The 25,801-nt window shown below is 50.4% G+C and overlaps 1 protein-coding gene across 1 annotated transcript in view; it reads left to right on the top strand.

Annotated features, from left to right (window-relative positions):
* Window positions 1-7,949: 7,949 nt before the first annotated feature.
* The window catches only part of SLC38A8 (solute carrier family 38 member 8), a 123,751-nt gene continuing 105,899 nt past the window's right edge, over window positions 7,950-25,801 (top strand). The window contains exon 1 of the mRNA XM_075326699.1: window positions 7,950-8,138. Within this exon, the coding sequence (XP_075182814.1) occupies window positions 7,950-8,138 (189 nt within the window). The remainder of the gene's footprint in view (window positions 8,139-25,801) is intronic.

Here is a 25,801-nt window from a genome sequence, read left to right as displayed (position 1 = left end):
AACGCCTCTTTGAAATGAGAATGGCACACAAATCTAAGCTGTGCCCCCACTCCCTCAAGCAATTGAAACGAGAACGGTCTACGGTTGTCCAGCTTATGAAAACCTTTCCTAAAGCCCCTCAATGCTTGACTAACCAGAAAATGCTTAGTGACGTCACTCAGTCCCCGAAATTTGAAACCAAAGGCGATCCCTGCCATAAAACGATTCACCTTAACCACGGACCATCCGTCGGATGCCACCTTACTCAACCAACACAACAATGCTCCCACTGAATCCTCCTCCTCCTGTCCCTGGCCAAATTCCAGCCACCATTCTTCCCATTCTCTCCATGCTGCCTCGTATCCCAGCCATGTACCTTCTGCAAGGGATGCTCGAATCAAAAAGCTTGATGCTCTAATACCAGCTCCAACAGCTCCACCAGCAATGTTTGTACCGCCCCGGGGCTCGGCCAGCTGCCGAGCCGCTCAGATCCGTGCTCGTCGGTGGGTGGCTCGAGCTTCTCCCGGACCCAGGGGTCACGTCACTCTGAAGGGATGCTGGCGCTACGTGTAGGGATTTCGGTTTGGAAGGTTCACAGCCGAGGCCGTGGCGTTTAGGGATGTAAGTTCGTGACGCCACCTACGGGTTGTGGTGAATGTGGACACCACCGCTGCCGTTAACTAGGCTCCTGGGGACGGTGTTATGCATCCTGGTGTTGACCCCTCCGTGGGTAGGAGGTGATGGTCCCAGGGCCCGGTGGTTGTGAGGTGCGGGCGGGATGGTGAGGTGCAGTGCGCAGCCCGAGGGCACTGTTGTACTCACTATCACAGATACACCGGAGTCTCTGGTAAACCAAAAGGATGGTGGTCGGTGCCCGCAGCCGGCTGCGCTTTTCCCCTTACTCAGGTTGGTGGTTCCCGCCTTTCTCCTGCACCACTGTGGTAGAACTTGACTGCCTATGCTTCAGCAATGGTAGTCCGATCCCCGGCTTTGTGTGTCTGGGAAACCGTTTGCCCGCAGGCGCTGGCCCGTGGGATCTCCTTGCCTGTGCAGTGGCTTTCTATCCCCCCTCGGTGGGCTGTTGCCGTCTTTTGGGTCTTGGGAGGGGAAAGGATCTAAGGTCCAGACCTCAATCAGTGAATTCAACGTGGTCCTGTGGCTTCTGGACCTCATTCTGGGTCTGAGTACCCCTCCTGGTACTCCGGTTTCCAGTTGGTTCCCTGGTTCGGTACCGGTGGGCCACTACCCTGTCCCGGTCCCTTATGGTTCCACCAGCCATCTTCCCGGCTCCTGCAGGCAGCCACCACCATCTACCTCCTGGCCACAGGGAATCTGTGCACCTACCCAGATCCCTGACAGACGTTGACATTCTGCTACTGCTCTCCTTCACCTCCAAAACTAATCTGCTATGTTTTTCCCACCTCAGGCTATCCGAACTCTTCGGAGGGCGTGGCCAATTGCCTGGCTAGTCCAGGGCGTCACATGTTTAGCCGTCGGACTTTGCCTCTGGTGCCAAGCTCCGAAAGCGCTCCCACTGCAATCTAGATATAGAATCGGCAATTGAATTTTTTGCACCTGGTACATGCACTGCTGTTACCCAAACATTAAGGCAGAGGCACTGTAACACAAAATACCTCAATAGCCGCACCACCGGAGGAGAAGCAGCAGACAAATTGTTAATTGCCATAACAACGGACATGTTATAGCAATGCAAACGGATCTTCTTATTGCTAAATTAATCCCACCAAACACACATGGCCACTACTATCGGAAACAGCTCCAATAATGCCAGGTTCCTTGTAAATCCAGCCTCTTCCCACAACGGGGGCCATACACCTACACACCATTTGCTCCTACAATAGGCTCCAAAATCCGACCCCCCTGACGTGTCCATAAACAATTCGCAATCAAAATCGTCCACCACTTCCTAAATTGTCAGTGACCTTCCAATGTATCGATCGAGAAAACCCGCCCATACTGCCAGGTCATCTCGCAGCTCCCTTGACAGACGTATGTAATGCTTGGAGGATCTCGCTCCCGCCATTGCAGCCGCCAGCTGGTGGGAAAAAAATCTGCCCCAAAGGCAAAATTATGCTTGCCCAACAATGACTGAAGGTCCCTCATTTTCTTCATGCGACCTGCCTTGCTTACCTCCGCCCGCAAATCCACAATCTTCTCCTCCGGCAAATGACACTCCAACCTCTCAGTGTCAATGGTGATGCCCAAAAAACTCAAACACGTGGTGGGCCCCTCTGTCTTATTCCTGTGCTAATGGGACCCCAAAATGGTGTGCCACCATTCCATAGTCTGCAGCAATGATTGGCAGACCGGGGAACTAGGAGGCCCAATAAAAAGAAAGTCGTCGAGGTAATCACCGGCGATAACCTAGCCACATCACACACAACCCACTCCAAAAACGAACTAAAAGCTTCAAAATATGCGCAAGAGATAGAACATCCCATAGGTAAACACCTATCCACAAAGTATAAACCGTCCCAAAAACATCCCAGCAGATGCATACTATCAGGGTGAACTGGCAACAAACGGAATGCCGATTCGATGTCCATCTTTGCCAACAGTGTCCTTTTTCCATACGCTCGGATCCAGCTGACTGCAGCATCAAACAAAGTATAAACCAGAGAACAAAGTTCTGGTTCTATGCCGTCGTTAACCGACAAACCCTTTGGGAAGGACAAATGTTGAATGAGCCGAAATTTGTTTGACTCCTTCTTTGGCACAACCCCCAATGGTGAAACAACCAAACCGGGAATCAGGGGAGAATCAAACGGGCCTGCCATATGCCCGCATGCCACCTCACGCCCAATCTTTTCCCTTACCACCAACGGATGCTGGCAAGCGGAGGCCAAATTCTTTAATTGAAAAGGAACCACATGAGGCGGGGAAGGGATTTTAAACCCAAAACAAAAACCGTCGAACAACAACGCCGCCTTATCCCACTTAGGGTACCTACTTAGATAAGGGGCCATCTCGTCTTCCGCGACCAGATCTCCATCGCCTGTGGCCCTGCTCTGCCGTCTGCCACCTAGTCAGCTCAGGTAGTCCGGTAGTCCGGGAGCTACAACCCCCGACTACCACTCCACTCCTCTCACTTCCTCTGTCCACTACGTTCTGACTCCTACACTCAACTTTCGTGTTCCCTCCCCTGACACCTCAGGACCCCTAGCTGGGCATCACCATCTGCCTGGCCCCGTCCACTGGTGTGTCCCTATTGTACTGGGGGGGGGGGTGACTAGGCTTTTGTGGCTGGTGTTGTACCTGTGTGTTGGTTGTGTTGGTAGGCAAGGAGGAGAGAGTCCTGCATCTGTAGGATGGATACAGTCTCCTGTGACAACCTGGTTTTGCCAGGGCGTCACACATGCCACCAGCAGCAGCCCGAAGCTGCTCCAGGAGATCTTGAACCGACGCCATCAGAGCAGGAGACCAAGGTGTGGAGGGCCTTTGCTTGGTGGCCACACGCGCCGAAGTAGTAGTCCACACCCCCCCACCTTGACTATATTTATACCCACCTATTCCAACCACCCCCCCTTGCTTCCAAAACCAACCTCCATAAACTTTTGACCCCTCAGTAGCCCGCGCTTTTCCCTTTTTTCCCACTGTCAACCCCTTGTTGCCCTCCAAAGGGAGTCATGGGTCACTTTGCCCATGGCTCCGCTGTGGGCTCCATTCAGTCTTTAGTTGGGAGAAATGTTTTTGGGGTTTTTTTTAAGTAAATTATTTAATTTAGTCAAAACTTTTCAACTTTCCAGGTGAATATTGTCTTATTATTTTTATCAAAGACCATGCCCGCACTGGCCATAGGGCAATTCTGGCAGATGCCAGAAGGGCCGGTCCTTGTAGTGGGCCGGTGCCTATAGTGGGTCGCTCAATCTGCAGTCACCACCGCTCTCCTCAGCAGTGTACAGCCCGGGCAGCATTATTTGCCTTGCACACACTAGCTGAAAGCAGCAGGACCAGGAAGCAGCGCGCTGCGCTGGGCTGTGCCGGCCGTGCTGTGTGAGCGCGTGCCCGTCTTGCACACGCTGCTGAGGAGCATGGAGGTGACCAAAGCTCCCTCCTTCCATATCAAATGTATTTGTGTCTCTCAGACGTAAATACATTTGAACAGTGTAACACCGGGACTAGGACCGGCCCCCAACATGCAGCAATGTGATGAGATCAGCACCTTGCTGACGTCATCACACTGCTGTGAACGCCACAGAGATACATCAGGCGGCGGTAAGCGCTCCATGGAGGAGCCGAAGATGAAAGGTTTAATTAATGGGGATGAGTGGGGAGGGGCTGAGGGCACATAATGGGGGAACATTTGTGAAAGGAACACTGCTTTGCAACAGGCAGAGGGGGAGTACTGTATTCCGAGGAGGGTGGCTGTGTGTTTGTGTGTGTGTGTGGGGGGGTGATGGGGTGTGCATTGTATTCTGTGTGTAGGGGGTGATGGGGGTGCATTGTATTGTGTGTTTGGGAGGGGGTGATGGGGGGTGCATTGTATTGGGTGTGTGTGGGAGGGGGTAATAGGGGGTGCATTGTATTGTGTGTATGTTGGAGGGGGTGATGGGGGTGCATTGTATTGTGTGTGTGTGGGGATGAGGGTAATGGGGGGTGCATTGTATTGTGTGTGTGGTAATGGGGTGTACATTATATTGTATAGGGGTGTGATGGGGGTGCATTGTATTGTGTGTGTGTGGGAGGGGGTGATGGGTGGTGCATTGTATTGTGTGTGTGGGAAGGGGTAATGGGGGGTGCATTATATTGGGTGATGGGGGTGCATTGTAGTGTGTGTGTATGCAGGGGGTGATGTGTGGGTGTATTGTATTGTGTGTGTGTGTGTGTGTGTGTGTGAGAGTGGGAGGGGGTGATGGGGGTGAATTCTATTGTTTGTGTGGGGAGGGGATAATGGGGGGTGCATTGTATTGTGTGTGTTTGGGGAGGGTGTAATGGGGGTGCATTGTATTATGTGTGCGTGTGTGGGAGGGTTATTGGGGTATGCATGATATTGCATTGTGTGTGAGTAGAGGGTGATGGGGGGTGCATTGTATTGTGTGTGTGTGTCATAATGGGGTGTACATTATATTGTGTGTGTGTGTTTGTGTGTGTGTGTGTGTGTAGGAAGGTGATAGGGTGCATTGTATTGTGTGCGTGTGGGGAGGGGTAATAGGGGGTGCATTATATTGGGTGATGGTGGGGTGTATGGTGTGTGTGTGAGTGGGAGAGGGTGATGGGGTGAATTGTATTGTGTGTGTGGGGAGGGAGTAATGGGGGGTGCATTGTATTGTGTGTGTGTGGGGAGGGGGTAATGGGGGGTGCATTGTATTGTGTGTTTGTGTGTGTGTGGGGAGGGTTAATGGGGTATGCATTATATTGTATTGTGTGTAGGGAGGGGGTGATGGGGTGCACTGTATTGTGTGTGGGGGATACAAAAGAGCAGTTTGGGGGGGAATATTTTGGAGAGGGGCAATGTAGGGGGATATTATGGAGAGAGGCAGTGTGGGGGTATATTATAAAGAGAGCAGTGTGGAGGGGACATTATGGAGAGAACCTGTGTATTGGGACATTATGGAAAGAGGCAGCGTGGGGGTATATTAAGGAGAGAGGCAGTGTGGGAGGTATTTTGGATAAGGGCAGTGTAGGGGGATATTTTGTGAAGAAAGCACAGCAATTATTTATTCAGGGGCACAGCATGGGAGATATTTATGGGGCAGTATAATGATACTTTTATTTTTAAAGGTGCTGTGTGGGGAAGTGCTGCTGAAGAATAAAGAAGGAGGTTTTCAGAGATAAGCTGTGTGCATAAAACCTCATCATGGAGTCTGTACTGCGTGGAGACAAAAGGGATGGGAACGACTCAGAAGATGTCATCTATAAGATACCTGGATGTAAATGATTATTTTTTATACTGCCTGCATCTTATCAGTATTGTGGTTTCTGTATGGTCCGGAGTCTGATAACAACAACTCCCAGCATCTCCTTACCATTGTTAAGGACAAGCTGGGAGTTGTAGATTTCAAGCATCTCCCAAGCCTTCCCATTGATCTGCATTGTAAAGTACAGAACATTTTCAGAGTGAAAAACACCAGAAGACTGAACCAATCACTTCTTTTAATCACTTGGTGGTTTTAGAAACCCGAAGTTGGTAAAAGATGCTCAAAAGCCTGATCCTGTGCACAGCAAGTAGATGCATATGGTCATTCGAGTACTTTTCATAGTGGTTTCCATGGTGGGTTCTGCCCCCAAAATGTCATTGCACATTCCCTAAGTGGTATGCACCCAAAATTATCACCAGTGAAAACTACAGCTTCCATGATCAACTATCTGTAGAATAGGTCATCAATATTAGTTCAGGGGGATCTGATTTTGTATTCCTGTACATCAGCTATATGACGAGGCCGCAGCATTATATGGAGAGCAGCATCCTCTTCATTATCTGTGAGACCCAGCTCTGTAGGGAAAATAGCGGCTTCACCAGGTCCTGCAACTAAGAGCAATAAATAGAACTGCGCTATAATACTGGACGCAACTATGACTACATGTTATATGGTTGTGGCGCACCTGCGGCTTTAGTCGCCACAGGGTACTGCACCTCACTTAAGCTTCAGTATTCATCTCGGGGAAGGAGGGGGTTTACCACCGGTGTTTTCACATTTCACCTTACATACAGCTTAGGTACCCTCCCACCGAGGACTGGACTAGGGTAGGCTGGGGGGTGGCCATCATGATGCATGGGACTTTCCTGGTCACTAGGACAACCACCACTTGGGGTTGAAGTAGGAGCAACTCTTACACAATCTTCAGTCAAGTTGGGACTTCAGTTCTGGCAGCACGACACCTCTGTTCTTTTTCTTTTTCTTCACGGAGCCTGAAGCTTGGAGCGGGAAGCTCATCCAGGGTTCCTCACTTTTGGAGGAACATCCCTAGGGAAAGGACTCTTAGAAATACCGGTGGCTATCTCTAAATTATCCGGGATCAACTGGAGCCCATCACGGCAGAGACCGGTGCCCCTGGGCAACTAGTAAAATGAGTAAAAAGACTTGGAACCGCAGCAGCCGACTCTGCCTCTTATGCGGGCACTGGCGCCCCGTGCTTCGGCGTAAGTCATTACTATATCCCTCATCATCTTCCCTGGGGTCCGCTCCACCTGTGGGGAGCAGGACCATCTTTGCTGCGACACCATCAGCCGCGTAGGACATCACCCGCAGTGGCGGCTAATCCCTAGCCGCATACCACAGGTGGCGTCACGAAACAAACTATTCCCATCATCTCCTTCTCCATAATAATTTTCCCTTTTATTGTACACCTCGGCGCCACAAAGCTGGGCAGGGCCACCCGTAACATCCCCAGACCTGACATTACCGGCCCAGCGACGAGTAACAGTTAACCCCTTGCCCCGTGGGTGCTACATGGTCGTGTTACACAACCTACAAGTGCACAAAGATATTACACATTCACCACACGCAAAGTGGGCCTGTGCACCTCCAAATGCCAGGGCTGAATTTTAGTCCAAGTCGGTCTTGTCAATGACACGTTTGCGGCATTTATGTCTAATCTTCCAGTGTGTAGCTTTTAGTTGGAGTTGTGTCCACACGATATGTCCCACTCTGCTGAGATCTAATATATCTGTTTGCAAAGAGTCCACAGTCTCATCACACACCGCCTGTCAGTATCTCACACGTCCCTGTGAAATCATTTTCCTAATTCTGGAATCTTGCTAATTAAATTTGCAGCACTTTGCATTGTGGATTAGGCACAATCCTGCCAGCCTTTGATGAATGATTGGAAGGACAGTCCCCCCCTCTCTCTTGACTCTGGAGCATGTCTCATTGTTAATTCTGAAATCACAGGGGTTAATTTAAAACAAAAAGGTCCAGTTAAATTGTAATTATGGGAGGTCCTCCTGGCTGTAGTTATAAGCTCCTACTCATGGTCATGTGTCAGTTTCTTAAAAAGGGTCCTTGAGAATGGAGGAACTAGCTAGAGAGAGCATCAGCTTGCTGGCTGAGCCAGGTGCGGAATATGGGACCCCCAGTTTATCCTCCATTGGAGCCATTTTTATCATGTTAAAGTCTGCATTGGGAGCTGGACTCCTTAATTTTCCATGGGCATTCAACAGAGCAGGTGGGATGCAAATTGCTGTTATAGTGGAACTGGTAAGTGATGGACTCTCGATTTATCACCTTTTACCTATCCGTTCTTCCTCGGGTATATTTTTTCATACTTTTGGGGTATAAGGTTTCTAACAGCTGTTCGTGGTTTGTTCTTATAATTAATGTATTTTTCATTTTTCTGCATTTGGTTGCTAGATTCTTTTTTTCATTGCCTAAGAATTTACTATTCTAATTTATGACGGTATTATGGACATGGCCAAAAGCTAAGGGGCTTATCTGGGATCAACAAGAGGCTACTCTCCTTTTTACCTGTAGTTATAGTTTATTTCCCATATGGGTAAATCTGAATAGAATGTTGGTTTATATACCATCTTGAGTGCATAGAAATCCTGTATGTCTAATACATAGTATGCTATATGTATAGGGGAACTACTCCCCAAATAATGGAAAACAAAGTGAATCTTGTGCAACGTTGACAATTCACTGTTGTATTTTCTTCAAAACCGTAATCTGCACATAGCTGTTCATGGGATGTGTCTGGTATTACAGTTCAGCGCTATTTATCTAAATGAGGCTGCGATGCAATACCATTCAGTCCTATGGACAGATGGGGTGCTGTTAAAAAAAATTCGGACAAAACCCGTTGCTTTTATTTCACAGATCATTAGTACACATGAAAATCAACAACTTTGCAATATATCTTATCAGAGAAATCTGTTTCTTTTTTTCTTCTCTTGGACTGATCTTTCATTCTAAGTTCTTGGGTAAAATCTGTTTTCAGTGATGCACGAGCGTGCTCTATACTCGATAGAGCATTGGGGGTTCTCAAGCATGCCCGTTGCTCGGCTGAGTATCGAGTGTGCTGCTTGGCTGACTATCGAGTGTGCTGCTCGGCTGAGTATTGAGGGCGTCGAGCACCATGCTCGATTTCCCGCCCCACATATTTCGCTGCCATGTTTTGGACACTAAACATGTGGGGTTTGCCTACCAATCACAGTAATGCCATAGTCATGATGGTTAATGGTATTACTGTGATTGGCCAGCTGTATCGCTTCATCAGGTCTTATAGGAGACCCAGGGGTGCAATGCTCGGCACAGTGCAGTTCAGGGAGAGTTGATGTAGGAGGGACAGTTTTGATTAGAGCAGGCATATAGGCAGTGTTGTACACTTGTACCCTTTAGTATCTTTCATATGGCACCAAAGGGTGTTTTTAGTGTGATTTAATTTTTAATGAATAACAAAAAAAAACAGCCTAGGATCTCCTTATTTTTGAAAACCAACCAAGGTAAAAAGGTAACGCAGACAGTTGCGGGCTGGTATTATCAGGCTTGGAAGGATAATGGTTATTTGGACCTTCCGAGCCTAAAATACCAGCCCACAGCTGACCCAGAAGTGGCTCATCACATTAGTTGTGCCAATTCTGGATCTTTGGCCGGCTAGTCCTGATTGTTCTGGTGCTGTGGCAATCAGAGTAATATTTTCTGGGGTTGATGTTATCTGTGAATTGTTAGCTTGCATCAAGGCCATGGATTAGTAAGGGAGAGGCGTCTATCAGACATCCTAATTACTAACCCAGTAAGGGGTACTTCTCACATAGCGAGATCTCTGCTGAGTCACGGTTTTTGTGATGCACCAGTGACCTCATTAGCGATCTCACTGTGTGTGACACTGAGCAGCGATCTGGCCCCTGCTGTGAGATCGCTGCTCGTTACACACAGTGCTGGTTCATTTTTTGGACGTTGCTCTCCCGCTGTGAAGCACACATTGCTGTGTTTGACAGCGAGAGAGCAAGGATCTGAATGTGCAGGAAGCAGGGAGCCGGCTTCTGACAGCCTGCGGTAAGCTGTAACCAAGGTAAATATCGGGTAACTAAGCGAAACGCTTTGCTTGGTTACCCGATATTTACCTTGGTTACTAGCGTCCGCTGCTCTCAGGCTGCCAGTGCTGGCTCCCTGCTCCCAGCACACGTAGCCAGAGTACACGTCGGGTAAATAAGCAAAGCGGTTTGCTTATTAACCCGATGTGTACTCTGGCTAGGAGTGTAGGGAGCCAGCGCTAAGCGGTGTGTGCTGGTAATGAAGGTAAATATCGGGTAACCAAGCGAAGTGCTTTGCTTGGTTACCCGATATTTACCTTAGTTACCAAGCGCAGCGTCGCTGGTGGCTGGGCGGCTTGTCACTGGTCGCTGATGAGATCTGCCTGATTGACAGCTCACCAGCGACCATGTAGTGACGCAACAGCGATCCTGACCAGGTCAGATCGCTGGTGGGATCGCTGGAGCATCGCTAAAGTGTGACGGTACCCTAAGTGTAAGGTTAAAACAATACTTGCACACAAGAAAAAAGTTTATTTTGAATAAAGCCTCCCCCACACTATCAATCATTCACCAATTTAAAAAAAAAAAAGACAATCCCACAAACTACATTGTGTAGTGGTCCCCAAAATCCATACTACAAGCTATGGAGCCTCATTCACAGAACAAGGCACCATAGGTCACTCCTGGTTATCTCCAGATCTGGAATTTCTCATGCACGGTGATGTCAGTAAATCAGTTAAGCAATCATCCATGTTATTTATTTATAGCACACCATTGATTTCTTGGAGCTGTACATGTGAAGGGGTTACACACAAAATACAGATATACATTGTGACGACATGGACTCTCATGGGTTAAAGTTTCTTAACATTCAGCCAGACAGGATGATAGATTGTTTATAGACAGGGGATAAGTCCCTCATTGTTTTTACAAGACTCTTTTGGACTCATGTAATTGTGTTGGCCACTGAAAGCCAGACGTATTGTTTCTCCAGACTTTTCCAGTAATCATTGTATTGTAGTTGTGTATTGCTAATGTGATTAACTTAGTAGCCATTGTCTAGTCGGTGACTCCCAGACTACATGTATACCCTCAGTCTTTCTGTAGACATCATTTGGATGAACATTGTTCATGCAGCTTGAGATTCATCCAATGGGAGAGGCGCTCTTGTCCAACCAATCGATGAGGACGCAGTGTATCTAAGTGGAAGGCTGTGGCTATAAAAGGGACTTCTTTAAGCCACCAGGGGGTTGTTGATGGATGCTGATGGATCCAGTCTAAGCTCTTTGGAGCTGACTAGAGGATCAGGATATCTTATGGCTTCAATCTGGGGACTCCGGTTCCGGTTGGAGACCATATCCACAGCCTAGGGATTTCGACTCCGGCTGCCAGGATTGTAACATCATACCAGGACTACGTAAGGAGGACACTCAGGTTGGGACAATCCGGTCACCTGGCTACAGACTTTACAGACCTCGCACAGCTTCCTAAATCTGGCGCTATTCCTTTCTCAGTGGGTGCCCGCCGAAAGCGGGGGTGCTGCTGGATTGGAGTAAGCGGCCCTGGAAGCTCTGAGGCATGGACATTCTAAATCCCTGGTGAGCCAGCGGAAGGGTGAGACTCTGTTGCCTGTTACATTTTTGTGTTTTGCTGGTTATGTGTTATGTGCCGTTAATATTTTGGGGATCCAATAAAGTCTAATTATTGTGGTTCCCTCACCCTGTGTTGTCTGAGTAGTGTTACGCCCACGGTTAAGGAGGCCGGCGTTCAGTTGGGATGAGCCCTGAGCCACGCTGTCTTTCTATAGGCGGCGGGTTTTAGTGGACGAGAGCACCCACTTAGCCCCGTGTCTCCACATACATTACAATGAACAAATGTAACAATGACAAACTGGTACAAAGAGGGGAGGCCCTGCCCCCGAGGACTTCCAGTCTACAGCTCTAAATGACCACAATCTGCAGTAAGACTGGACATCAATTTTATAATTCTCCAAATAATGGAGTGTGTGGTTACACTATATCCGCATAACATTTGTATCATGCATTTGAGGCAAATGTTTTTTCTAATTGCAAAAATGCCATTCTTATTTAAAACAAATGGAATTGGGATCCTATCATTCATGCTTGATACATGCTCTAGAACAGGGATTTTTAATGTTATTGTTTATGGCTTGTTACCTAGGTAGGTTACCGGCTTTCGTTGCAGTCTACCACTTGATCCAACCAACTTCAGTGCTACTCCTCCAATGCTGCAATGGAAAAACTACATTGTCTTGCAGTATTAGAGAGCATAGAGATTGGGCCATCGGCAGGAGGTTACAGCTAATGGTAGCTGACCACCGGAGCTGCTATGGAGCCTGTGAGTCAGGGGGCCAGTGTTGTAATTTGAATATCTGCATTTTTCAGATGCAGATAATGTTGAATTGAACAGTGTAACAGGAATCTGTCAGTCTCCTGTGCCACCAAACAGTTTGAAAGACTGATGGCACATCCTACCTTTCTAATGTGAACAGGTGCATATCTTGGCACTACAGAGCGCAACTGTCTCCGTTTTGTTACCAATCAGTCTGAGTCTCACTCAGTACAACTGTCTGGGGACATCATAGTGTGATTGGGCTCACGGTCAGTACCTCAAACTGTTTGTGAGGGGGTCATCATAATGTGATGGGAGTCACTGTGATGGCATCATAATGTGTGGATATTATAGTATCTGAGGGTCTCTGATAGGGAATCATACTGTTTTGGGGAAACTGTGAGGGCATCATACTTTGCTAAGGCCATTGTGGGGTCTTCGAACTGTGCATGTGAAGATTTTTTTTATTGGCATTATACTTTATGGGGGCCATTAAAGATGTATTGCAGTGGGTGACAACCAGAGGCATACCTAGAGATTCAGCTCAGGGGGACAAAACATCTGAGTGGGCCCTTAAGCAGGTAACCATGGTAACAATTATGGTGGAGCTCCCTAATCATGGGTGCAGGGGAACATGAGAAGATAACTGAGCTGTTATTGGAAATCAATCTCTATACAAAGGCCAACACCGATATTACTGCTTTATGGTGATCATATAGTGGTGGATACCAGTCCTGCAGAACATGTAAGAGGTTACAGTACAGGTCTAGATGGGGACTTATGTTGTGGAGGGGGGACAGACCACTGCAGGGGGGCTGCTCGGAACGCTCGGATCCGGGATCATGGCTCGAGTGATAGCAATGTCTGGGACTCTTGCTGCTGTCTGTCCTCACAACTAAATAAAAGGGGTTAGTTACAGGGGAGAGTTTTTCAGTGACGCCACCCGTGGGTTGCGGTAATGATTGGTGACACCGCCGCTGCCTTGGTATGGGACGCCCGGGGCTGATGGAGCGGGGAAGCAGGATGGTATCCCCTCCACGGGTAGGGGAGGTGTTGTCCCGGGGCCCAGGTGGATGGGGAATCATACTGCGGAGTGTGTTCTGCAGGGTTGGACTGGGTTCTAGAAGAATGCACACAGAGTCCGAATGGTAAACCAAATTGCCAGTGACCGGTGACCTCCGGCGGGTGTATTCGGGTCCCACACCCTGGTACAGCAAACAGGGGTCCTTGCCTCCTGCACTTAGTGCTTGTGTCCTTAGTTTGACTACTCCGCTTGAAACGGGGAAGTCCACTCCTGGTGATTTTTGTGTGTAGGGAGCTGTGGCCCGCAAGAACTCGTTGGGCTTCCGTCTCGTTCTATCTGGGCCTCCTGTGGGACAAGACCTGTAATCTTGTCCCTGGCTGGTCAATTGGAAAGGTGCTTGAAGCTGTCCTTGCTCTAGGGTCCAGGTACCCCGTCGTGCATGGCCTCCGGACCGGATATCCACTGTCGATACCGGCGGGCTACAACCCTGTCCCGGTCCACTTAGGTCTCCCGCAACTGGATCTCCGTCGCATGTGGCCCTGTCTGCCGACTGCCACCTAGTCAGTAGTCCAGTAGTTCAGGAGCTCCAACCCCTGACTACCCTGTCACTTCACACTCCTCTCTACTCCACTGTCAGTACTGAACTCCTCACTGTCTGACTCAGACTTCAAACTCTTGTCCTCCCTCCCAGAACACCTCAGGACCCCTATGTGGACGTCACCAACCGCTTGGCCCCGCCCACTGGTGTGTCCCTATTGTCATGGGGGGTGACTAGGCTTTGCTGCCTGATGTTGTGTACCTAGGTGTGGGTTTGTGTTGGTGTGACAAGGAGGATGGAGTCCTGCACTTAGAAGATTTGTGCAGTCTCTGTTTTTTTGTCTCTTGTTTGTTTTGCCAGGGCGTCACACTCCCCCTTGGTAGAAAACAGCTGTCCGGCCACCTACATTTATTTTTAACTACATCTGAAAAATGTAAAAACGGTGTAAAAGCATAACATAGTAAAACATAAAACATTTCAACATTTCTTCCCATACAGGGAGGCACATTTTCTTAAACGTTGGAAAACATTTCCTTCTCCCTTCAACCCGCCACCCAAAGCACTTGAACCCCTGGTGCCACCGCTAGCTCTGGTGTCACACCACCCCGCATTCCTGACGGAGTCCTTGGTGATGGAATTGAAGCTCTTTTCCCACCAGTCCACCCCAAAGGGTCCCAAAGTTCCGTAACCCTCTGACCTGGAGGTTAGCCACCGGTTTTGCTGGTGACTGGGCCTCGACCGACTCTACCACAGGCCCTTCCTCCAACCAGTCCTCTCCAGCGGGTGTTGCAGTTCTGGTGGTAGTGTGATGCCCTGGACTAGCCAGGTAGTCACAGGTAGACCCCCGCATTACACCTGTCCCCCAATAAGGTAACACCAGCCAACCATAAAAACCTAGTCACCTCCCTCAGAGCTTAATGGGCACACCAGGGGGCGGAGCCAGGCAGTTGGCCACGCCCACCAAGGGGTCCAGAGGTCCTGAGGCAGGAAAAAAGTAGTCGGTTTGAGTCAATTGTGAGTAGAGGAGAGTGAGGAGTGAAGGAGTCTGACAGGTGCCGGGGTTGGAGCCCGGGCACCTTTGGCTAGGAGGCAGACAATGGCCTTATCCTGCAAGAGCCAGGAAGATGGCTCGGTGGAACCGTGGTGGACCGGGACAGGATAGTGGCCCGCTGGTACCGACCCAGGGAACCGTCTCGGAAACCGGAGCACACAGGGGGGTACTCAAACCCTGAATTGAGGTCCAGAACCCACTCGACTGAGTTAATTGACTGATTGCGGTCTGGACTATAGGTCCTTTCCCACCCAATTCCCGACTGAAGACAACAGCCCACCAAGGGGGATAGAAAGCCACCGCACAGGCAGAGAGATCCCACGGGCCAGTGTCTGCAGGCAAAAGGGTTCTCCCGACATACATACAGCCGGGGAGCGGACTCCCGTCGCTGAAGCGCAGGCAGCCCAAATACACTACATGGTGCAGGTGAAAGGCCAAGACCACCGAACCAGGTGGGGGACCAAACGCTGCCGGCTGCGGGTACCGACCACCATCAACTTTGTTTACCAGAGACTTGTGTGTGTCAATAACAGTGAGTACAAAAGTGCCATCCAGCCGTGCACCGCCCTGCACCGCACAGCTACTACCTCCAATGGGTCCCGGGGCCATCATCCCTGCCCACGGAGGGGTTAACATCTTGTTGCATAACCATTTCCCCCGGGTGCCCCGTAACTGCAGCGGTGGTGTCTACCTTCACCACATCCCGTGGGTGGCATCACGAACTCAAGCGCGGCTCCGGCCGTGCACCTACCTAAGCCCCCACCAAAAGTGCCAGCATCCCCTTTGAGAGCGAAGTGACCCCGGGTCCGGAGGCGCTCGAGCCACCCACCAACGAGCCCGGATCCGAGCGGCTCGGCTGCAGCCGAGCGCGGGGCGGTACACATTGACTCTTCTGGCATCATGAACAGAATACTTACCTATTCACTTACCAAGTGAAGTACGCCTTGAAGTGAAGTCAGCGGTGATCCGTTGCCAAATTTGCAGAATTCGCCATCTTGCTGCCATATTTTGGCGCGAAGATTCCCACCAGAGTCTTCTTCCCCACAGAAAGGGCGCGAAAATCTGAACCCTGCCCCCTGGGAATGCGGCCGTGCAGCAAAGCGAGAGGTCGAAAAGCGAAACTGATCGGCCGAAAGAGGGAGTGCCGCGAAAAGACCAAGGGGGAGAAGTGGGAAGATGTCTGCGCCCAACCCCGATGGCGGAGCAGCGCCGGCCGCTGGAGCGGCGGCGGCATAAGTGCCCGGTGATGGGAATGCGGCGGCGCTCGCTCCGGCCGCATGAGTGGGTAAGGCCGCGGCTCCGGCGGTCGCCCAGGTAATGACAATCTCCTTGCCCTATGTGCCCGGTGATGTCTGGTTACCCCAGTACGATGGGAAGCCTGATGCTTTGCAGGTGTTCTGGAAGAAAATGTGCACGATCCTAGATTTGTATGCTATGACCGGCAAACAGCATGCAGCGGTAGTCCTGGGGCAGCTGACCGGTGCAGCTGAGTAGGAGGTGGAGACCTGGGCAGACGCGGACTGGGCGTCGGTAACCACCATTTTTGATAAACTCCAGGTCGCCTTTGAAACCCGCACGGAAGCAGAGTTGCGGATGCAGTTTTACCATTGCCGACAGCGACCAAAGGACAGTATAAGAGACTATGCCTTGCGGTTGCAAACAGCCCTACGCACGCTAAAGCGGGTGGACCCCATCAATGAGGCTGATGGCAATAAGATGCTAGTGGAGCAGTTCCTGCAGTGCCTGGGGTCCGCCGAAGATCGCAAACAACTGCGGCTGTGGTCTCTGGAGCACGCCGACCTGGACTTTCCAGTGTTGAAGGAGAGGGCCATTAAGGCCCTGCAAACATCAGAGACTGGCGCTCCCGACCCACCATCTTGGCCGGTTGATACCGCTCCCGTTTCGGTAGCGCCCCCCCTGTTGGCCCTGCCGGCCCCCGCTGCAGCCACCGGGGCCTTGAAAGATTTAACATTGCAAGTTCGGCGCCTGAATGAGGACGTCACCTGGATCCTCGCCGCTCTCCAGCTGCCGACGAGAGTCAAGCCTGCGGAAAAGATCCAGCTCGCCGACAGTCCCGAGGACGTCACGTTGGATGCAGCGGAGGAGGAACAACAACCCATGGTATGGACCGCCTGTTTGCTACAAGTGTAATAAGACTGGCCATTATTCCCGACGGTGTCCGTTAAACGAGCAACCCCTGAGGCCAAGGGCCAATCCTCAGGAGTAGACCCTCAAGGCCCAGCTGATTGGCGGGATCGGTACGTTGGAGACTGCCCCATTATCTCCCTGGCTTTGGATGGTGTCCCGACCATGGCCCTGCTTGACACCGGATCACAGGTAACGACTATGCCTTATTCATTGTACCAGCAATATTGGGCTGATAGTGAACTTACCCCTCCAGATGATGGGTTAACTATCATTGCAGCCAATGGGCTCCCTATGATCCAGGTGGGATTCAAGGAGGTGACCCTGACTGTGGGGTGCACAGAGCTGAGACGTCAAGGGATGCTTGTGGTGTTGAATGACTCCAGTGACCGTAACCCAAAGGTGGTCCTCGGGACCAATATGATTGAACACTGCATGGGGGAGGTGTTGAGTCTGTTGCAACAGTTGTCTGCCACTGCGGGAGGGGACCGACAGAGGACTTTGCAGCGTGAGATCCGGGCCCTCCTACAGCGACAGCAGGTGAATATGACAGGTGGAGAGATTGGTGGTGTGCAGGTGATGGATGCCGCACCTCTAGTGGTGCCGCCACGGAGTGAGATGATGATCTGGTGCAGGGCAGCAGTAGGATCCCGAGGACAGGATTACCCAGCAATGGTGGAGCCCTTGCCTTCAGAACACTGACCCACAGTCATGGCAGCCAGGGTGGTGATTGATGTAAAAAAAGGGAGAGTGCCCGTGAGATTGCTGAATTGTGGAGAGGAAGAGGTCAGGCTCCCCCGCTATGCCACCATAGCCAAGTTGTTCACCATAGATGCACATGCTATCCATGACACGACCCCCGCAGCTACTACACCACACTCAGGCAGTGACCTCCCACCCGGAAAATTAGAGGAATGGTGCCAGGAGTTACATGTCGGCACCGAGGCTACCCCCATGCACCACAAAGAGGGGGTATACAGGGTGGTACAGGAGTATGGGCAGGTCTTCAGCAAGCACCCATTAGACTTTGGGAGAGTTAAGGGGGTTCAACACCACATCCCCACGGATATGCATCCACCCATTAAAGAGAGGTACAGGCCAATCCCACTTGCACACTACCAGTGCGCTAAAGACATGTTGAGGAACATGAAGGAAGCGGGGGTCATCCAGGATAGTTGCAGTCCCTGGGCAGCTCCATTGGTGCTGGTGAGGAAGAAGGATGGTACCATGAGAATGTATGTGGATTACTGGAAGATCAACCAGATAACGCATAAAGATGCATACCCTCTTCCCCGTATTGAAGAATCGCTCCCTGCATTGAAGACTGCTAATTATTTCTCTACCCTAGACCTTACTAGTGGCAACTGGCAGGTGGCAGTTGCACGAGAAGACCGCGAGAAGACTGCATTTGCTACCCCCATGGGACTCTGTGAGTTTAACAGTATGCCATTCGGGCTATGCAATGCCCCGGGAACCTTCCAGAGGCTTATGGAATGCTGCTCGGGACATCTCAACTTCGAGACGGTGCTGCTGTACTTGGACGATGTGATTCTATACTCCAAGACGTATGAAGCCCACCTGGAGCATCTGGCGGAAGTGTTTGCAGCCCTCGCCAAGTACGGGATGAAGCTGAAACCCTTCAAATGTCATCTGTTGAAACCCAAGGTGCAGTACCTCGGGCATGTGGTGAGCGCAGAAGGCATAGCCCCAGATCCTGAGAAGATTACTGCTATCCAAAGCTGGCCGCGACCAACCACGGTGAAAGAGGTGAGGCAGTTTTTGGGCCTGGTGGGCTACTATCGCCGCTTCATCAAAGGGTACACAAAGATGGCTGCGCCCATGCAAGACCTCCTCGTGGAACAGACCAAGAATGGTAGATCTTCTGGACCCCCGTTTGTCTGGGGTGAGGAGCACGAAGAGTCATTTCAACAGCTGAAGTCGGCCCTGACGGGGGAAGAAATCCTGGCTTATCCTGATTATGGCCTACCGTTTATCCTCTATACCGACGCCAGTAATGTGGGCCTGGGTGCGGTCCTGTCCCAAGTGCAGGATGGAAAAGAGAAGGTGATCGCCTATGCCAGCAGGAAGCTTCGGCCAACGGAGAGGAACCCCGAAAATTACAGTTCCTTTAAGCTCGAGTTCCTGGCCCCTGTGTGGGCAATAACAGAGAGGTTTAAACACTACCTCGCGGCGGCGAAGTTCACGGCCTATACGGACAACAACCCGTTGACACACCTGGATACGGCCAAGCTGGGCGCCCTGGAACAACGGTGGATGGCGTTGGTTTCCAATTATGACTTCACCATCAAATACCGGGCTGGCCGCAAAAACACCAATGCGGATGCACTGTCCCGGATGCCCCACCTACCCGATGAAGGGATAGAAGAAGACTCTCTGGAGGAAATCGAGTGGCCCGCATTACATCGGCCCCGAGGTGAGAAGCCCTGTGTTCACCAACAACAGGCGAACTTCGACCCGACGCCCAGCCAGGGGTGGCAGGAAGCCCAGGATCAGAAGCCTGCGGTTCGGCTGGTCAAGACCATGATTGCCCAGCGTTCCTCCCGGATGAGCCTCACAGCTCTCTCTGAAGCCCAGCGGTTGTGGAAAGAGAGAGACTGGCTGTACCTGTATCAAAGGAAGCTTTACAAGGGGTCGATCAACCCGAAGACTCATGAGCAAGTTCGCCAGCTAGTGGTGCCCCAGGCATGTGTGCCCAAGGTCCTGCAGGCCTACCATGATGGCGCGGGACACTTCGGCTGGAAGAAGCTGGAGATGCTGTTGAGGGAGCGGTTTTACTGGAGCGGGATGCGAGAGTCCGTGGAAGCCTGGTGCCGGGAGTGTGGCCCCTGTGCACTGAGGAGGCGGGACGAAGCCAGTCAGAAGGCCCGCTACAACCGATTGTCACCCATCAGCCGCTGGAATTGGTCGCCTTGGACCACGTCAAGCTCACGCCCAGCCGAAGAGGGTACACTTATGCCCTGACCATTGTCGATCACTACTCCAGATTTATGGTGGTTGTCCCTGTCAAGGACTTGACAGGCCACACTGCAGCCAGAGCTTTTCAGGCCTACTTCTGCCGGCCACATGGCTACCCTGAAAAGGTGCTCACAGATCAGGGGCCCGCCTTTGAAGCGGAGGTGTTCCAGGAGTTCTGCCACTTGTACGGGTGCAAGAAGATCCGGACCACTCCTTACCATGCCCAAACCAACGGGATGTGTGAGATGAACCATCTGGTTCTTAACCTACTTAAGACATTACCACTGGAAGAACGGAATCTGTGGCCGGAAAAACTACCTGATCTAGTGGACATGTACAATAACATACCCTGCAGCTCCACCAAGTGCATCCCCGCGTACCTGATGAGAGCCCAGCCGGGCCGACTACCAGTGGTTCTGGAAATGGATGTAGAAGTGCCCGAAACTCTTCCTCCCACTGGCGATTGGGAAGCCAAGCGGCAGATGCAGTACCGACGGATCCAGGAGTATGTAGAAAGGAATCTGCGTCAAAGTCGAGAAAAGCAGGAGCGGCGCTTTAACAAGTGGGCTCAGGCTGTTCCCTTTGGGCCTGGAGATGTGGTGCTGAAGCGCAAACGGAGAACCCATAAGCTTGACGATCAATGGGAGAGAACCCCCTATGTCGTCCAGCCAACCGGGTGGGAGAAGAAGAAAACCTACCTGATCAGTCATGACCAGGGGAAAACCATGGCCACCGTTTCCAGGGACCACCTGAAGAGATGCCCGGGTCTCCTGAGGTTGGTGGAAGAAGGCCCTGTGCCCATCCCCAGCATGGAGGAGAAGGGAGTTATCCATACGGTGATGGGAGACTTCCCAGCTGACTGGCCTACGCAGAACGGCGCTGTGATTGTTCCTGTAATAATGTTCCCACAACCCGTGGAAGAAATAGAGTCGCAAGCGCCCACCAGCGAGCCACTCGAGCTAGCGCCCAGGGATGCATCTACACCACGCCCCCGCAGGTCTCTTCCCACCATATCTGATGCTAGGGAAGAGGAACCGGTCGTTCCCTCTCCCCTGTTGCCTCCCCCTGAGAATAGGGGACCCCGAAGGTCCACACGCCCTAACCTAGGTCAGCCCCCGCTTAGGTACAGGGAAACTGCCATCTAGATGGGGTACAGTTTGTTGATTATGTACATATGTGTGCGAATGAATGCCAATCACCCGAGACTCTCACCTGATTCAGAATGGAGTAAAAAGGTAGCGGATCCCGGCTACCCCATTTGTTGTTGGCCCCCGTGGGGACCCTGTTGAGCCCTGTTTGTCTTGTTAACCCATGAAGAAGGCCGAGAACTTGCAGGCCACTCAATAACTTTTGGGTTTGTAAATAATTCCCGGACCACCCTTTCGGTCCCACGGCCTCCAGAGATGCAGACTGGAGGAAGGGCCTGCGGGGATGTGATGGCCGAGGCCCTGTCACCACTGCAACCGGTGACGAACGACCCTCCGAGTCAGGAGTCCCCTGGACGTGGGGCCTCTGAGAGACTGCCGGGTAAGGAACTTTTTACTTTGGGCAATACCTGGACCCGTTCCTGTTCCTGGACTGGGAAAAAGGGGGTGCTGCCTGTTTCTTAAAGGCAGCATCAAGGCTAGGTTTGACTGGGTGGGCAACTGGAAGGACCAGGTCCCGTTTCCCATTAATACATTTTTTTATCTATGTGCAATGTTTAAGAATGTGCCTCCCGTAAGGGATGACTTAAAAACCTGCTTAAAAATGTAAAAATTTTAGTATACGTGTACCTGTTTTTCCCGTTTATCTTTTACAGCAAACAAAAATAAACCGGTGGTGGTCGGGCAGCCCGCGGACAGTCTGCATTAAACCAAGGGGGAATGTGACGCCCTGGACTAGCCAGGTAATCACAGACAGGCCCTTGCACAAACACCCGTCCCCCTAGAAAGGTAACAGCAGCCAACCTAAAAACCCTGAGTCACCCCTCTCAGGTTTTGACGTTCACACCAGGGGGCGGAGCCAGGTGGTTGGCCGCGCCCACCGAGGAGTTCGGATAGCCTGAGGCGGGAAAACACGGCAGTTGAGAGTGGAGAGGAGAGAAGAGCAATTGATTTGTCAGTAGTGAGTGGAGAGAGTTGAAAAGGAGAACACGTCTGTCAGGGATCTGGGTAGGTGCCCGGATTCCCTGTGGCCAGGAGGTAGACGGTGGTGGCTGCCTGCAGGGGCCGGGAAGATGGCTGGTGGAACCGTAAGGGACCGGGACAGGGTAGTGGCCCACCGGTACCAAACCAGGGAACCAACTAGAAACCGGAGCACCAGGAGGGGTACTCAGACCCAGAATGAGGTCCAGAAGCCACTGGACCATGTTGAATTCACTGATTGAGATCTGGACCTTAGATCCTTTCCCATCCCAAGACCCAAAAGACGGCAACAGCCCACCGAGGGGGATAGAAAGCCAGTGCACAGGCAAAGAGATCCCACGGGCCAGCGCCTGCGGGCAAACGGGTTCCACGACACACACAAAGCCGGGAAGCGGACTACCATCGCTGAAGCGTAGGCAGTCAACTTTAACAACAAGAGGTGCAGGAGAAAGGCGGGAACCACCAACCAGGTGGGGGACAAGACGCAGCCGGCTGCGAGCACCGACCACCATCCTTTTTGGTTTACCAGAGACTCCGGTGTATCTGTCATAGTGAGTACAACAGTGCCCTCGGGCAGCACACCGCACCGCACTAACACGCCCGCACCTCCCAACCAACGGGCCCTGGGACCATCACCCCCTGCCCACGGAAGGGTCAACATCAGGCTGCATAACACCGTCCCTGGGAGCCTAGTTAACAGCAGCGGTGGTGTCCACACTCACCACAACCCGTGGGTGGCGTCACGAACTTAAGTCCCTAAAACACCACGGCCCCGGCCGTGAACCTCCACATCGAAGACCACCCCCCTTCACGTAGCGCCAGCTTCCCTTCAGAGCGACGTGACCCCCGGGTCTGGAGGCGCTTGAGCCACCCACCAGAACGAGCCCGGATCCGAGCGGCTCGGCAGGCAGCTGAGCGTGGGGCGGTATACATCCGCTATTGATTCCAGCTAATTTTGCTTTCAAAATTCGAATGGCGCGCCTTCCCTTCCGAGCCCTGCAGTGCTATCAAATCATTGATTTCCACCACATATGATGTATCGGCGTACTCGGGACAGATTGCACAATAAATTTTATGGTGCAATTTTTCCTGATACCCTTGTGAAAATGCAAAATTTTATGGCTAAAGTAACATTTTTGTGCACATTTTTTTTTATTTTTTTCCTTCACATTGCTTTGGTTCCTGTGAAGAACCTAAAGGGTTAATAAACTTCTTAGATGTGGTTTTGAGCAGTGTGAGGGGTGCAGTTTTTCGAATGGTCTTACCTTGGGGTATTTTCTGCCACCTAGGCTTCTCAAAGTAATTTCAAATGTGATGTGGGCCCTAAAAAATGATTTTGCAAATTTTGTTGGAAAAATAAATGTTGCTGATGAACTTTGAACCCTTCAAACTTCCTAACAAAAAAAAATAGTTTACAAAATTGTGCTGGTGTAAAGTAGACCTGTGTGAAATGTTATTTAGTAGCTATTTTCCGTGACATAATTCTCAGATTTAGGGGCATAACATTTCAAAGTTTAAAAATGGCAACATTTTCAACATTTTTGACAAATTTCCAAAATTTTCACAAATAAACGCAAAAAATAATGGTCTAAATTTTCCACTATCATGAAGTACAATATTTCACGAAAAAACTGGGATCCATTGAAGCGTTCCAGAGTTATAACCTGTCAAAGTGACACTGGTCAGAATTGCAAAAAATGGCACGCTCATTAGGGTGTTTTAGTGGCCGGGGGTGAAGGGGTTAATAATGTCCCCTGAGTCCCCCATGTACAGCTCCTCTATACACAGTATGATGTCTGTACACCTCCCCTATTTACAGTATAATGGGCCCACAGCTCCCCCAAAACAATGGTCCACACAGTAGGCGACACATTGTATTATGACAACCATCACACTTTATAAGGGCCTTTAAAGTAGCCCCCAAGCTATGTAATGACCCTCACATTAGTTCCCATGCTGTATGATGACCCTCACATTAGCTCGCATACTGGATAATGACACCCGCAATAGCCCCAACATAGTATAAGGGCCTTCACACAACTGGCAAAACTAGAGTCCGATGAGACTGGTGCAAGATTTGGATTTGGGCCCACCACCTCTGCATGTTGGTCAGATGTATGGGCCATTATAGCCTTCTAAATCCTATAAAAACATACAAGTTGCTCCTCTCCCCCCTTCGATATGGACTAATATTCCCCATCCTGTACTAATGCCCCTCATCCTAGGATTCATCCTGGTATAACTGTCTCCCATCCTTTTATATCTGTCTCCCATCCTGGTATACAGGTCCTCCATCCTTGGCCCCTTACTGGTATATTTGTCTCCCATCCTGGTATATTTGCCTCCCGTCATGATATACATGTCTTCCATCCTTGGCCCCTTCCTCATTTATATGTCTTCCATCCTGGTATATATGTCCTCCATCCTTGACCCCTTCCTGATATATATGTTTACCATCCTCATATACAGTTAGGTCCAGAAATATTTGGACAGTGACACAATTTTCGCGAGTTGGGCTCTGCATGCCACCACATTGGATTTGAAATGAAATCTCTACAACAGAATTCAAGTGCAGATTGTAACGTTTAATTTGAAGGTTTGAACAAAAATATCTGATAGAAATTGTACACATTTCTTTACAAACACTCCACATTTTAGGAGGTCAAAAGTAATTGGACAAATAAACCAAACCCAAACAAAATATTTTTATTTTCAATATTTTGTTGCGAATCCTTTGGCGGCAATCACTGCCTTAAGTCTGGAACCCATGGACATCACCAAACGCTGGGTTTCCTCCTTCTTAATGCTTTGCCAGGCCTTTACAGCCGCAGCCTTCAGGTCTTGCTTGTTTGTGGGTCTTTCCGTCTTAAGTCTGGATTTGAGCAAGTGAAATGCATGCTCAATTGGGTTAAGATCTGATGATTGACTTGGCCATTGCAGAATGTTCCACTTTTTTGCACTCATGAACTCCTGGGTAGCTTTGGCTGTATGCTTGGGGTCATTGTCCATCTGTACTATGAAGCGCCGTCCGATCAACTTTGCGGCATTTGGCTGAATCTGGGCTGAAAGTATATCCTGGTACACTTCAGAATTCATCCGGCTACTCTTGTCTGCTGTTATGTCATCAATAAACACAAGTGACCCAGTGCCATTGAAAGCCATGTATGCCCATGCCATCACGTTGCCTCCACCATGTTTTACAGAGGATGTGGTGTGCCTTGGATCATGTGCCATTCCCTTTCTTCTCCAAACTTTTTTCTTCCCATCATTCTGGTACAGGTTAATCTTTGTCTCATCTGTCCATAGAATACTTTTCCAGAACTGAGCTGGCTTCATGAGGTGTTTTTCAGCAAATTTAACTTTGGCCTGTCTATTTTTGGAATTGATGAATGGTTTGCATCTAGATGTGAACCCTTTGTATTTACTTTCATGGAGTCTTCTCTTTACTGTTGACTTAGAGACAGATACACCTACTTCACTGAGAGTGTTCTGGACTTCAGTTGATGTTGTGAACTTGTTCTTCTTCACCAAAGAAAGTATGCGGCGATCATCCACCACTGTTGTCATCCGTGGACGCCCAGGCCTTTTTGAGTTCCCAAGCTCACCAGTCAATTCCTTTTTTCTCAGAATGTACCCGACTGTTGATTTTGCTACTCCAAGCATGTCTGCTATCTCT

Source organism: Anomaloglossus baeobatrachus, chromosome 10 (genome assembly GCF_048569485.1).
Source record: "Anomaloglossus baeobatrachus isolate aAnoBae1 chromosome 10, aAnoBae1.hap1, whole genome shotgun sequence".
Taxonomy (NCBI): domain Eukaryota; kingdom Metazoa; phylum Chordata; class Amphibia; order Anura; family Aromobatidae; genus Anomaloglossus; species Anomaloglossus baeobatrachus.
The sequence above is the reverse complement of the archived record's forward strand: the minus strand, read 5'-3'. Positions and strand labels throughout refer to the sequence as shown.